Raw genomic sequence first — 15,135 nt, 5'->3', positions numbered from 1 at the left:
TTGTTTTTCCAAACTCATCAATGATATAACAAGTCATTGGTGAAACTATTTTGTTATCAAATTATGCTTCCTCTGTTTCTATATATAAGATTCAAGTAACTAATTCATCGAGATTAATTAAGTTGATAGAAATATATTTGTCTTAAATTTATAACTTTATCAAAAAATTATCGTTGTCAATAATTAATGCAAGAAACATTATAAATTGAGTCTTATAAAAAGGATTAAACATCATTTCAAACTTGAGTGAACAAAGGAAGTAACCATCAAAAACCAACTTGATATTAAGTTATAAAATTTAGGGAACTAATTTATCATTAAATTATACTACCTCCATCCTATATATAAGTAATAAATGATATTTTTCTTTGATCTTAATCATAAACAACAATGATTAGTTTTCAAACTTATTTAGAGTTAAATGTCTTTTTATCCTTAATTTATTGCTAACTATATCTATTAGACATTCACTCATTGGACTATGAGTATTAACATGAGACCATCACTTACAACATTTAAAATTAATGACACTTTTGGAATAAATTTTAAATTCATGATAATATTAAATGTGATCATCAATTCTTTGTATTATATTATTTATATTTAGGACATGTAATATAACATATGTAATTATTGCACTTTATACATATTTATGAATTAAATTGTCATTAATTTACACAGAGATCAAAATAGTCATTTATTCCTAAAAATAAAATGAAAAAAATTATGAACTGATATTACTAAATTTTGTTATAAAGGATTAAAATCGAAAATTAATAAAAATATAAGGACACAAATATAATTAAACCTAATATTTTATATACAATTTTTTTCTCTCATCTTTCTTTTCTTCTGGTAAACAGAAAAAACTCACAAAAAAAGCTAGTAATATTATTTCTTCCTAATTTCAGTTTTATTTTCTTCAAACCAAATAACCAAAAAAAGATTTTTTTTTTCATTTCTCTCTTGTCCAATTTTTTCTCCCTTCTTACATACAAAAAGAGTGTAAAAAATGGACCGGAACAAGTTAGTTTATATTTTATATTTTGAAGTTTGATTAAAGATTCTGTTCATTCCAGCTCAGTCTGGTTTCTGGCTTATCCGATTTATTTTGCCAATTATTAGAGTCCTATTAATATTTTTAAATGATTAAATTAACAATACGAAATATTTATTAAAAAAAAAACCCAATTTACTGAATTTAGATACTAAGTTTGTTTAAAGATTCCTGCTAACGGAATTGCTGAGAAATAATTAAATTTAAAGCTAGAGTGTTAACTCAGTGACTGAGCCTTATTTCGGTCCCTCCATTTCCTCGCAACAATCAAAAAATGTTGGTCAGCATTCAGAAACTTTTCGTCTTCGGTTCTCTAATTTGTTTTGTTTTGTTTTTCCCTCTTTCGCTTCGACTTCACCACTTTCCAAGAAGAGCTTTTGCTCGCCAGCGACTACACTCTCTTCTCTCTCTCTCTCAGTTACTCTTCCTTCCATTTTTTCCTTGTTCCACGATCCTTCTGGTTTTCTCGTTTTTTACAGTGAAAAATGTTTTCTTTTTGTGTTGATTCCAGGTTTTGATTGTTGGAGTAAGTATTCAAGTTTCGACTGGTAAGATCATTGTTTGTTGTGTGCCAATTTCCCATTGCATGTTTTTTTTTTTACTACAGAGACTGTGATAAAATGCCTTTTCAAAATTTAGCTCAAAAAATTTCAGTGCGTTTCTGTGTTCTTTCATTTCACTCACTTCATTCGACTTATTGCACTTACGTTTGTCAGCATTGTCCCTTTTCCTCCCCACATATTGCGTGAGGAGCACAAAGCACCTGCATTGTCTTTCAACTCTTTAAATGTTACGATCATGTGAACAGTGGTTGCCTTATTAAGTTATATGTAAATGTATGTAGTTTTATCTATTTTTACCTCTTTGAATTTCAAGTCTAGGATTGAAAGATTATGATGATAGGGATGTTGAAAAGTTCACTTGTCTCATTGATTCCTTTTGGGTATTTTATTGTAAACAAAGAAACCTAGAAATAGAAAGGGTCATATTCCACTACTTACGGCAGGCTTTCGTATTAGAAAGAATATTGATCGTATGAGATATTGTATTTATATGTCCAAGATACAGAGTTTTCTTATCATTGAATTTCTTAGTTATTGTCTGGGTTTTGGTTTATGTACCTAATTTTTCTGATTTTTGAAAAACTGGATAGCTGATATTTCAGTGTTCTCCAAGCTTCTTCTTTCTAAGTTACTGCCTAAAGAATGTTTAGGTCTTCTGGCTTAATTTCTCATATATTTTATATTGTATTTCTCTTCTCAGAAATCTTTGAAATTTAAGGGTGTTTTACATTTGGGAACCTGTGGTGAAAGTAACTGTTGGCTGATTATAAAATGGTGCCAACGCCGAGTCAAAAAGAAAGAGCACTTGCGGCATGTCGTGCTATGTCAAGTCTTGGAATTGATGATTTGAGAGTGAAATCAGTGTTAAAGAAACTCCTCAAAGTGTATGAAAAAAATTGGGAACTTATTGAGGCAGAGAACTATAGAGTTCTAGCAGATGCTATATTTGAGGATGACGATAAAATGGTGTGTTTCCCACTTTATGTGCTCTCTCTCTCTGATACCCACACACACACGTGCGTGCATGCTCCGTTTCTTCTGCATCCTTACTTCCATGGATGGATTTTATCTATCAGGTGCCCGAACTGAAAAAGAAAAGCCAGGCAGCCAATGTACATAACGCTCGTCATTCTTTGTCTTCTTCCCTTCAAAACAACCAGGAAGCAGAGACAGAGTGTGAAGAGGCTCAGATGCATATTGAAACAGCCCGACCTTTGAAAAGGTTGCGATTACAAGGCCAAGAGAGTCAGCCTTTGCATCCTCTGGCTAACAGTGCCCCCAGCCCTCCATCAAAAAGACTTAAATTAGATGATAATGCATCTTCTAGGAAGAAGCTTCAAAACAAACCAGTGTCTTCTGATGGGAATCCAAGGATTGAAGCATGTTCACTTCCACCACAAGATTGCATTGTTGATAAGGGAAAGCAACCTGCATCACCCGAAGTTTATCATAGAGGAAGAAGACTTACATCTGAAAGAGTATCCCAATCTATACCGTCTAGAGAGCCAACAGTTGAACCTGGGAGATTTCTATTGCCAAACAACCAAATGCCCCATACTCAGACACCAATCATACCCAAGGACGAGCCTATTGATGAAATGCCTGATTACGAGATGCCCATTGCAGTGATTCCTCCTGGTATTCAATGGACTATTCCCTCATTGAATTTTTCCTTTTGTTTTTAGCGGCATGGCATATTATTTGCAACTGGCATGTTTGGATTATAGTTTTCAACCCATTGCTTTACCCATCAGACAAGCAATATTTTCCCAGTTTCATTCAAACCATGGATGTTGTGGTTGTGGTTGAAACATGTTAGTTGTGGTTGAAACTCTCCAAACCTTGAGGTTTGGGATGTCCAAACTGCAACCAAACATGGTCCAGTATTTGCTTAGTAGCATTGTGTATTCGAGAGAAATTGCTTTTGTATGAAAGTACAGGAAAATATTTAATGCTACCATCCATCACAAGAATATTGAAGACAATGTACAAATTTGGTATGGTGTTTGCATTATTGCTTCACATTATGGGGAGTGTATTCAATTAGGATTTTAAATAATAGAAATAAGTCTTGTGGTATTCAATCAAGATTTTTAAATAATAGAAATAAGTCTTGTGGTATTCCATCAAGACCATTAGGATTTTTTAAGAAATTCAATAAAGTCCGTTGGTATTCAATTAAGATTTTTTACAACTTAAAAAAAGTCTTCTGGTATTCAAAAGTATACAAATTTCGATGGATTCTTTCTTATGATGCATTTTAATGGATTTCATGAGACTTTTTATGAGAAAATATATACTAAAAAATCTCACCCAAACCCTTGAGCTTTAATGGGACTTTCTTTCTTTCTTTTCTTGCAAATTGACATGTTTTTCTTTTCCATCACACATAATCCCCTGTCTCTTTGTTAAACATTCATAATTTTTTTACTCTTTCGACCATATGAGAGATTTTTCCAATTCTTTGAATTTGTGGGGTATCTTGACTATGTGCTTATACATATAAATGAATGTGAATATATATGAACATGAGAAATATATAGTTTTAATGAACGTGAGAAGCTAACTCATGTGCAAGTGGATAAATATATGAATGAGGTTTGAAACAATTGTTAGACATGTTTTTTGTTCAGTGAGATTGTTATTGTGGGAATAACACAAGTATCCATACTATTGGCAGACATTGTGGTATATAACTTTTATACAATTAACATGATGATTGAAGGGGAATGAATCTATTGTGCTTGTAAATATGCTAGGAAAATTAATTTGTTATGTAATGTAACAGCTTTAGGATTGTTTGTATAAGATGTGTTTTATTTAAAGTGTTAGGTGGGCAAAATTTATCAATACTTTTGAATTTTTTAAAAATTCATGGAGTCCTTTAAAATCTTAAAAATTCATAATATTCTTTCAAATCTTATGAATTCATATTTTGTAAATCCATAAAAATCTGAACTACAAAATCCTAATCATAAAAGTTTTTAAAAAAAATCTTAAAAGTCATTACATTTTTACAAAGTCTTTTAAAATCCACATGATTTTTTTATGTCAAAATAGTCTTTTATAATCCTAATCCAATACACCCCCCAGTTTTCTACTCATAGAAGTCAGGCACTGACCACTTTATATGCTCTAATTAGCATATACAATATCCAAGTATTTACCAATTTATGTGTTTCTAGAAACTGTCATAACTCAAAAGATGATTTATGATCTCCGTTGTTTTTTTTAATGTAAATATAGCCAGGGTTCTCTCTTCTGACTCCGTCTAAATGCAGATAACATGTTACTTTTGTCTCAGTTATTCTTTTAACTATTGTGTTGCCAGTTTTTTAGCTATTATGTTGCCAATTAACATTCATTCTGTAAAGAGGTTGCTTAATGATTTCTCTTCCTCTCAGAATCATCAAGTGTAAGGAACTGGTCAATTAAGAATGGTGTAGCTGGAAAACACAGTGGTCGTGCTACTGTGGCATCATCACAAAGCAGAGATGGAGTTGTAGATGAAGATGTTATTCGTACCTCAAATGGAGAAAGGACTTGTGATGTAGAGATAGCCTCATCAACTCTTGGAGAGGTAAAACTTTCTTTGAGCTGCAGCCCAGCTCTTTGGGGATCAGATTTTCATATGCCTAGTCAAGATCAACTTATAGAAATGATGGAGGATAAATGTCTGCAATCATATAAAATCACTGACCCAAATTTCTCTGTGAAGAATCTGTTGAGAGATATATGTGATTGCATGTTGGAATTCAGAAATGATAAGTCACAAGAGGGTTCTACGATAAGGTCCAGTGTTGATGTGTTGAAGGAACCACATGCACCTGACACACTGAGTGTGGTAGGAAATAAAGATTTGGACAGATCTTCTCACTTTTCAAACGGATCCATCAATGTTAAGTCTTCTGATGCTTTGGTTTCTCCCCGAAGTATCCTTCCTCTAGCCCACCCGAATGGTCTGAGTGATGCTGTACTGGTTTCCAAGATGGACGGAACAAATGATTTTTTGCAAAGTAATGTCAGAAAGGATCTGGAAGATCCTATGTCTCCAAATTCACAAAGTTTAGTGTTTGTTCCACAGCATCAGCTTACAGTTGGTGATATAAGGTCTTTTCATGATGCTAATGACCTTACAAAAGGAGAAGAAAATGTTGAAATTCCATGGGTGAACGAAACTACTAGTGATTTCGCACCATCTTTTAACTACATACCCCAAAACCTTGTGTTCCAAGATGCTTATGTTAATATTTCTCTATCACGTATTGGTGGTGAGGATTGTTGTTCAACTTGTATGGGCAATTGTGTCTTGTCTACTACCTGTGCTTGTGCAAATAAAACTGGTGGTAAATTTGCATACAATACTGAGGGCCTACTGAAGGAAGAATTCTTGGAAGAGTGCATTGCAATCAGTCGCAACCCTCAACAACATTTCTACTATTGCAAAAATTGTCCACTTGAAAGATCCAAGAATGATGGTTGTTTAGAACCGTGTAAAGGACACTTAAAGAGGAAGTTTATTAAAGAATGTTGGAGCAAATGTGGTTGTGGGAAACAGTGTGGAAATCGGGTTATCCAGCGAGGAATAACTTACAATTTGCAGGTTGGTGTTTAAGTAATCTGTCACTTGTAAACAAATTTCAATGTTGATTAACGGTTTATATTCCTAAGTTATATCTTGGGCGTTATTAAAATGTTTTCTCTAATAAATGTCTGGAACTTAGGCATTTTTTACTTCAGAAGGAAAAGGATGGGGTCTTCGTACCTTAGAGGACCTGCCAAAAGGTGCATTTGTGTGCGAGTTTGTTGGAGAAATATTATCCATTAAAGAGTTGCATGAGAGGAGCATGAAATGCACTGAAAATGGGAAATATACATACCCAGTTCTACTGGATGCAAATTGGGATTCAGGATATGTGAAGGACGAAGAAGCTTTATGCTTGGATGCAGCTTCTTTTGGAAACACTGCTAGGTTTATCAATCACAGGTAATGAATTTCTCACCTATTGTTATAAATTTGGCTCTCTAAGGTTCAGGAATAGGCAAGCAGACAACAAATTTATTGAGTCAATTATGAGCCTCAAAATGTTGAAACCCTACAGCTCTAACTTTGGTTGCCATGTTTTAAACAAATAACTTCTTGGCAATTTATCCTTGAATAAATGTCAGTTTTGTTTCAGTAAAACCTCTTGCTACTACAGTTCTATTGACATGCATTACTTAATTGTGCTGATTATTGATACTGAGAAAAACTGAAGACAAATATTCATTTAAATAGTTATTTGATTTATAATTTCTATGGACAAAGATATTTGCATTCATTTTTGAAATCTGATGCTTCATATGGGTATTTGGTATTTAACTTTACAACCTATGAAGCAAAAAAGATCATTATTGGGAAAATGTCATTAAATTTGGTATAATTTATGAATTATGATTTATATGAACAAGATTCTGATGGTTGATTGTGTATGGTAAAGGTTTGATACTTCTCAGTTCTCACTGTGTTCTCCTTAATATGAACTTTTATTAAAGAGTGGTTTGGCAGACATTTGGCACATTATCTGGAAATTGAATATTTAGATGATTTATAATGATTCTATTTCATTTTTCCAGATGTTCTGATGCAAACTTGATTGAGATCCCTGTTGAAGTTGAGGATCCTGGTCATTATTACTATCACGTGAGAAGCTATTAAATCTTTGAAGGTCCATCCTGGTCATAAACTAGCATATTTTGCTTTCTGATGCTTTTAACGTGTTAACATGTGCAGTTTGCCTTTTTCACTTCAAGAAAAATAGCAGCGCAGGAGGAGCTAACATGGGTAAGTTTGGTTATGTAAATATCTTCAATTCTTTGTGATGCTTATTAATTGTTCTTTTTCTTTGAGTAGCGAGCAAATTAGCAACGACTATCAAGGTCAAGATAATTTGATTTATTCATGGTAGAAATTATTTTGTAGTTTTTTTATGGCTATTGAATTAACAAATATTGAGTAGTTGGCAGACCATTGAGTTTTTTTTTTTTTTTTATGAATCAAGTATGGTTATACAGACTTGTGTCTTCTCATTTTCTGTAATTCAATTTAATTAATCTTGGAATCAATTTTTCTTTAGAAAAGCTAATTTGTTTCTGCAGGATTATGGCATTGACTTTGATGACCATGATCATCCTGTCAAGCTGTTCCAGTGCAGATGTGGCAGTAAATTCTGCAGGAACATGAAGAGATCAAGCAGTAAGTTCAATCTACAGCTGTTGGGTCATTTGCAAATTCTTTTTGCTTTTCATCATTAAGAATGTGCTCTTTCAACTTTTCTTTGGACACTGTCAATTCATATGCTTTGTTCACTACTTTGATTTGTATGGTTTATTTCATGTTTCAACACCACAAGCCCACAATGATAATTAAGAAATATAATGCTCCACTTCAGTATTGGGCTGGGCTTTTATTGATAGATGCTATTCATATTTTCATCACATCTGTGTCTGGTTGATGTCATGTAACATGGAACCCTATTAATAACTTTCATTGTGAGTTGTAATTTCAGTAATAAAGTTAAAATTTTGCCCTTTATTGACGCAGGATCTTTTAGATCTTCGTCAATTGCAGGATGATAGCCTTTCTCCGTGAAACCAATTTTGTTGTCTCACTGTGCGCTGGATGAGATGTAATGAGGCCGAGTTTACTACAAGTGGTGTTTTTTTTTTAGTTAAAGGTTGGGAGACTCGTTATTTTGTACAGATCTTTGAAAACTATTATAGGCAGACTGGCCTACGAAAGTAAAGAGTTAGCGTTCATTGTGGGATTTATTTTGGTATTCTTATTATTAGAGGTTCTAACTCAGACAAGATCAAAATGGATGTTTGCGAAAAAGAAAAAGACGGATAGAGGTTAATTTATTTTGATACTTGTTACTAGTGAAGGTGAATATTTTAGTTTTTAACTGCAGCGTTTGTAGGGCTTGGAAATATTTTGTTAATATCGTCCCACTGAGTTGGAATATTATGTTATGAAATATCTGTTAGAAGCATATGCCTTTGTTTTGAAGTTATTATTGTTACTCTATTTTTTTATAACTGTATCACATTATATCACAGTAATGGAGAACTAGCATTTTTTGTTGCATCAGTGAGCAAAATGTTACGTGTACGTGAGAGATGAGTTGATGACTTTTATAAATAAATTGACCATGAGTTTTTCTTCTTGGTACAAAAATTAACCATGAGTTTAATTTAAGATAAACAGTATGTGTTTTAATTAAATTTATTAATTTTTATCATGCTGCTTTTTAATATTTACTCTTTAAAATTTTTAGACAATGTCATTTGTATCAGGTGTATGTAATATGTATCATGTATGAGATATTCATATTGTAATCAGCCACAGTAGGAATAGAAGGGGAATTAGGCCTTGCTTGGGAGAACTCAAGATGAAACTGAAAGGTAGGTTGATTTAGGAACTAATTTAGGCGTTACATAAAGTACATGATAACATTTAAGTAGAAGTGCTATATTTGCAAGTTGCAACAATTGAAAGAAACCGCATGTTAAACATTATTTCACTATCACAAACAGACGAGGGATTTTACTTTAGTTCTGTGAGGTGGTTCACTTATGACTATTTTACAAATGCTAGTGTAGCTGATGACAGTGATTCCCTTCCATGAGGCCTGCAAAGGCTTTCATGCTCAGAAGTAGAAGGCATAGCGGGTCTAATGCTCCCTGGATTCAGAGGAAAAAGGATTTTGTAGTAACCATCCATAATCTCAGTAAAATTGCAAGTAGCTGCCACCTTCGGAATCTGTCAAATGCCATCACCACGTACCACACAGTATTCAGCACGAAATTATAATCAACAACACAAAAATTGATGGGTAGATAATTTGAAAATCTTCATCTACCTGATAAATGTCACGCATGTAGGCATGTAGATTGGTATACTCACACAGCTTCTTCTTAGTGCATTTAAAAAGAACGTTATACGCAAGATCAAACCTAATCAGAGTAGTAAATAAGCAAATATCCACAAGAGTCAATGTGTCTCCACATAAGTAACGGGAATTAGCCAAGTGATCCTCCAACTTGTCCAATGTAGAAAACAAGTCATTCACCGCTCTATCATAAGCTTCTTGACTCTGCGCAAATCCACACCTGCAATTACAAAAAAAAAAAAAAAAAAATCCAACTTTTATCATTTTACATTCTCAGCTACTTCAACACCCATTTTCAAGCTTTCAAGATTAACTTTTCAACTAGTTTTGCGAGTCTTGCCAGAATTTCTCAATTCTCAGTTGTTGTTAATTGTTGACTACTGACTAACCTATAAACTCCGTTGTTAACATTTGGATATATGATTTGATACCATTCCTCAGTCTGTTTCTTCAATTGAGGGGGTGAGAGATCCAACCCTGGGTTTTGAGCTACGCTGTTTAATTCGGAATTGAACAAGTGAATTATATCGTAGCTCTCGTTGCAGACAACGTCTTTAGAACCCTTATCCCATAGCATTGGAACTGTGGATCTTCCATCGTACCCACCTCTCCGAAGCCTATAAACTTCCTTCAACGTGTTGCATCCATTCGCTCTATCCAAACTCGGAGCAATTGTATTTGTGTCGGGCCCACCGGCCCGTTTGAACTCCCAGGAGCCGTCGAGGCCCGGCGACGCCACCGAGACGGGCACGGCGTCTTCCAGGCCCTTCAGCGCGCGCACTATGAGGGTGCGGTGGGCCCATGGGCATGCCAGGCCCACGTAGAGGTGGAGGCTGCTGCCCTGGGAAGGGGTGGTTGAGGAGAAGCGGAATTTGGAGGCGGGGCGGGAGTAGCCGCCTGAGGAGTCGGAGGGGGCGAGCTGCGACATCATGAGGTGCCACGTGGAGTTCCAGGCGGTGCGGACGGTGGCGACGAGGAGCCCCGGCGGGAGCGATTGGCCCCATAGTAATTTGGTGACGGAATTCAGCAGAGAAGAAGGGTTCAGCTTTGAATCGTTGTTGTTAAGGGACATTCTCAGGTTTCGGCGGATCGCGTGGTGGCGGGAAGTGCTCGGCGGAGGATTCACAAGGAGAAGGGAAGAAGAACAAGTGCACGACGCCATCGTTTTCGAATAAGCTCTTTTGCTTCTTGTGTATAATAATAATAATAATAATAATAAAAAGATAAATAATTATTTTCATTTTGAAAGTGTAAGGCCCTAATAAATTTATCTTTGAAATATCAAACAATGAAATTTAATCTCTAAAGTGTAAATAGTGAGATCAATCTCTCCTAGGATTAAATTTTGTCAAGTAACATTGGGGAACTCACTTACGTGGTATGCATGAAAAAAAATGTTACGAAATTGATGTTTAGGTGAACATAGAGAATAAAATTACTGAAAAATATATTTATAATTTAACAACTTATTAATATTTTTATTCTTCAAAAGTAGTTGACATCAATAACAAGATATATGTACCAACAACAAATTAGATTTATAAGTTTATGGTTTTGTTATTGTAAATATTTACTATAATGTATTATAATTATAATTGTATTTATAATGTTAACTTGTCATAGAGGAATCAAGATTCAAGAGGAGGCAAGACAGAGGTAGGTTCTCAAATAAAAAAATTAGTTTGTCAAATCTTAAATAGATCATTCACAAGTATACAAACATGAGAGGTATAACAACTAGAACTACAATGCTTTATATTTTCTCTACTCAGTTGGTGACCACCTATATAATTATAATAGACGTCAAAGAAAAAAGTGGCAGATCATCCTTTCAAGTTATGCAATAACAATATTAGAAACTTTTAAGTTTAATGTATTGTTAGTGCATGTATTTTGTTACTGATGTCAACTAATTAAGTTTATGTACTTATCAAAATCCATAACTAGTACACATCAGAATAGAGACATGGCTAAGGTGCGCTCCTGGATTTCACACATCAGACTAAGAGTGACCTTTGTTAGGAGGACAAGAGGGAAAACTTGTAAAACAAAAGACTCCGACATCCAAATAAGTACCTGAGTTAGGAGAGTATGAATGAGTATATGTATTCGTATGTGAGTAGGTGTGTATCAAAGAATACAAGGAAACTTTGTACTTATAGTGTGGAGAGGGAGTTGCGGGTCCTTGTTGATACGAGCTGTTACGGTGACGTAGCAGCGCTTGAAAATAATTATCGACTTGTAGATAAAGATGACTTACAAATAATATTGTAGATAATATATAGATTGAAGATAAAAGCTAGTAGATAATTATTACTTAGAGATGAGTTGTAGCTTTGTAGATAATTGAATACCGGCCAAAGAGATAAAACGATGACAGTATATTCGAATAATAATAGGTTAGAAATAACCTGCTAGTTGAGAGTCTGGTTGCTAAGGGTCGGATGTTCATGCTCCTATGTGAAGGCTAACATGGAGGATTGACATGTGTCATTTGAGTGTCAGGTATCGTACCACGTGTATTTTGTGGACCCTGGTCAGTACAATTTATATATTATGTGAATATATTTGTCAGCAAGTTGTATAATCAAATGACGAAAACGTCAATAAATTGTTAAATTTAGGGACATGTTTGTTAGTAATTTTAGTCTATATGTCCATGTGAGCATCAATTTTGTGACATTTTCAATTCTAAGTGTCACGTAAATGAGTTTTTCCAATGTTAATGGACGAAAGTTAACAGTGATACAAATTTCACTTCTTATACTTTTGGGAATTAAATTTTATTTTTTCAATTTTCAGGGATGAATTTGTCAACATCACACAATTTAAGAGACAAAAATGACTATTTACTATAAAAAAAAAGTTAAGATAATTCCGTTTAAAACCTTTTTTATTAATAAAAATGTTTTTTTTGCATTTTTTAAACATATACTAGTTATAAAATTCTTTTGAATAATATTGCTTTAATTATTCATTTACATTATGAACTTGCATATATTTTTTTTACCTTATTATTATTATTATTATTATAATCAAGAGGGATCTAATGCTTATATCTAAAGGTTTTTTTTTTTTGACAAGTTTGAGCACAAGAAAACTAAACATATTGCATTTTAGGACAAACTAGAGTTATATTTCAAGTCATTCCAACTCAATTTAATCTGATTTGTTATGGTAAAAGTATACTTATCCAAACAATTAAACATTATTAATACAACTTCTTGACTTAATAAATATGTTTTATGTATCATGATATATTATAATGATATATATATCTTAATTATATTTGTTTTGATCTTAAATTCTTTAACATTATCATGATTATCTCATACGAGAACAATGAAGAATTTATAAACATCCTTGTCTCTTAATTATGTATGGACAAAGATGTTCATAAACTCTCATTGATGAGACTTTTTGACATGTTTAAACAATTTTATAGTATATAATTCTTTAATTTTATGAGTTCATCATACAATATGAAGTTAATATATTGTGTCAACAAGTGAAATTGACTCCTTCTTGTCTCAAATATTATAGTACCTTAAGTGATTCAAATTCATGTTCATAAAATCAATCCCATCAAATTTTCAGGTTGAGTAAAAAGGTAGGAAAATTGGGCTTAATTAGTCTCACAAACACCTTTGTTTAAAAGATAATGTTTCATATTTTTTCTTAAAAATTTAATAGTTATGAAAATTAATGTTTAGAAATATAATTATGCAAATAAAATATGGAATTTAGTTAAAGGTCTTTTTAAATAAATGCATTAGTAAAAAAAGAGTATATGGTATAAAAGTTGTCGAAACAAAACTGAAAAAACGTGACTTGTGTTTGTGTGATTGAACCCACCAATAAAATAAGCCCAGCCCATGGAAACCCTAAAACCCTATTCGTTTAGGGTATATAAAGAGAGAAACATTAGGGTAGGAAGGTAGAGAAAGAGAGAGAAAGATGTCGAAGCGTGGTCGTGGTGGTTCGGCGGGGAACAAGTTCCGCATGTCGCTGGGTCTTCCAGTGGCGGCGACGGTGAACTGCGCCGACAACACGGGGGCGAAGAACCTCTACATCATTTCGGTGAAAGGGATCAAAGGCCGTTTGAACCGTCTTCCCTCGGCCTGCGTTGGCGACATGGTGATGGCCACCGTGAAGAAGGGAAAACCCGATCTGAGGAAGAAGGTCTTGCCAGCTGTCATCGTTCGCCAGCGCAAGCCATGGCGCCGAAAGGACGGCGTCTACATGTACTTCGAAGGTACATACATACAAACCCTACCCCTTTCGCTAATTGATTTAACTTGATCTCGTTTTGTTTAGATTTAACTATATCACTATTCTGTTATGTGTTGCTTCTATAGTTCTATTATTGTGAGTGCCCCGTTTTGTGATTGGGGCATTCACTCTGGGAAGCATATAGTTGTGAAATTGCCAGTTTTAAACAGCATGATGTTTATTATCTCTTTGCATTGTGTTACCTGTCTGCTGGTAAATCCCTTATTATTCGATCAACTTAAACTCCCAAAATTGTCATTGGTTTGATTCCTGCATTGCTAAATCCCTAATATAGATTTATTGTGTAATTTGTGCCCTTTAGACTTATAGGGATTACCCATTCAATGATACTTCTTAGTGTTTTAGGATTAATTGGACAATTTTTGCTCATTCAATGACACTCCTTAGCTTTTTAGGATTTATTGGACAATTTTAGCTCTAGTTTTCTTTTTGATCCCGTTTAACCTGGATAATCTGTGCTTATGTTTTCTTCATCTTGGTATGCTTTCTGCAGATAATGCTGGTGTTATTGTCAATCCCAAGGGAGAAATGAAAGGTATTTCTTTTCTTCATGTCTCTTGTATAATTTTATTTGCATGGTAACAGAATGTATTACATGTTGTGAGCATCTAGCCACTGTTACTTTTCTTTCTTTCATAAAGAAACCAAAAGATATGACGTTTCTTTCATCTTTTGCCGTTTCACCTTTCTTTTATGCATTTACTGGTAGTAATCTTGGTTGTGACATGTTTCAATGTAGGTTCTGCTATCACTGGTCCCATTGGAAAAGAGTGTGCTGATTTGTGGCCTAGGATTGCAAGTGCAGCTAACGCCATCGTTTGAGTGGAATTTCTTGTTATGTTTAAGCTTGTAGGATTTAAGTGTGTCTCAGATTTTGTTTAAGCTTGAAATTGGAATACAAGTGATACAGATTTTTAATCATTCGTAACTTATAATCAGCTTGCTTTTTGAAGAGACGATATTAATTATTAATTAAGAATTTTGTTTTTTGTTTCTTGTTCCTCTCTAATGTTTTACCCGATCCTTTACGTTAATTTCAATGGCTTTTTGTTGTTCCCGAATTTATCAGTGTTTTGACTTAGGTATTAATTAAAGAAAGATGGTAGATATTCATTCTATTTTTTTGAGTCGGAGGAGCTGAGAAACAAAAGAGTAGGAGTAAGAGTAAGTAAAAGAGGAGATATTGAGAGAAAGGATGAGGTAAAAATAGATGTAGATGCCAAGTGCCATGAGTGATAGTTGTTGATACGGGCACATCATCATTTCTTTATTCTTAGCAACTAGCATTTCT

The 15,135-nt window shown here is 33.9% G+C and overlaps 3 protein-coding genes and 1 non-coding gene across 6 annotated transcripts; 3 read left to right on the top strand and 1 right to left on the bottom strand.

The window, feature by feature from the left end:
- Window positions 1-1,294: 1,294 nt before the first annotated feature.
- LOC100787369 (probable inactive histone-lysine N-methyltransferase SUVR2) lies at window positions 1,295-8,651 on the top strand. Of its 3 annotated transcripts, XM_006588638.3 has the most exons (10): window positions 1,295-1,474; window positions 1,569-1,605; window positions 2,321-2,586; window positions 2,697-3,258; window positions 5,025-6,223; window positions 6,345-6,607; window positions 7,237-7,303; window positions 7,394-7,444; window positions 7,759-7,855; window positions 8,204-8,651. In XM_006588638.3, the coding sequence occupies exons 3-10, from the start codon at window positions 2,392-2,394 to the stop codon at window positions 8,233-8,235; spliced, it is 2,466 nt and encodes an 821-aa protein (XP_006588701.1). In that variant the 5' UTR covers window positions 1,295-1,474; window positions 1,569-1,605; window positions 2,321-2,391; the 3' UTR covers window positions 8,236-8,651. The 3 variants fall into 3 exon arrangements, with proteins under 3 accessions (XP_006588701.1, XP_006588700.1, XP_006588703.1); XM_006588637.3 differs by having other exon boundaries at window positions 1,295-1,605; XM_006588640.4 differs by lacking the exons at window positions 7,237-7,303; window positions 7,394-7,444; window positions 7,759-7,855; window positions 8,204-8,651 and having other exon boundaries at window positions 1,295-1,605; window positions 6,361-6,537.
- A 400-nt stretch (window positions 8,652-9,051) lies between these two features.
- Window positions 9,052-10,785, bottom strand: LOC100812499 (glutathionyl-hydroquinone reductase YqjG). The gene is made up of 3 exons (XM_003537051.5): window positions 9,941-10,785; window positions 9,522-9,771; window positions 9,052-9,421 (listed from the first exon to the last, which is right to left on the bottom strand). Exons 1-3 carry the CDS (start codon window positions 10,711-10,713, stop codon window positions 9,239-9,241), a joined length of 1,206 nt encoding a protein of 401 aa, XP_003537099.2. The 5' UTR covers window positions 10,714-10,785; the 3' UTR covers window positions 9,052-9,238.
- A 2,705-nt stretch (window positions 10,786-13,490) lies between these two features.
- Window positions 13,491-14,835, top strand: LOC100306699 (uncharacterized). The gene is made up of 3 exons (NM_001248196.2): window positions 13,491-13,806; window positions 14,338-14,379; window positions 14,584-14,835. Exons 1-3 carry the CDS (start codon window positions 13,509-13,511, stop codon window positions 14,664-14,666), a joined length of 423 nt encoding a protein of 140 aa, NP_001235125.1. The 5' UTR covers window positions 13,491-13,508; the 3' UTR covers window positions 14,667-14,835.
- LOC112998256 (small nucleolar RNA snoR137) lies at window positions 13,897-14,044 on the top strand. Its single transcript, XR_003263292.1, has one exon. It is a non-coding gene; the product is annotated as a small nucleolar RNA snoR137 (small nucleolar RNA).
- Window positions 14,836-15,135: the final 300 nt, after the last annotated feature.

The sequence above is a fragment of the Glycine max genome, chromosome 10 (genome assembly GCF_000004515.6).
Source record: "Glycine max cultivar Williams 82 chromosome 10, Glycine_max_v4.0, whole genome shotgun sequence".
NCBI classification, from domain to species: Eukaryota; Viridiplantae; Streptophyta; class Magnoliopsida; order Fabales; family Fabaceae; genus Glycine; species Glycine max.
This window is presented reverse-complemented; position numbering and strand designations above follow the sequence as displayed.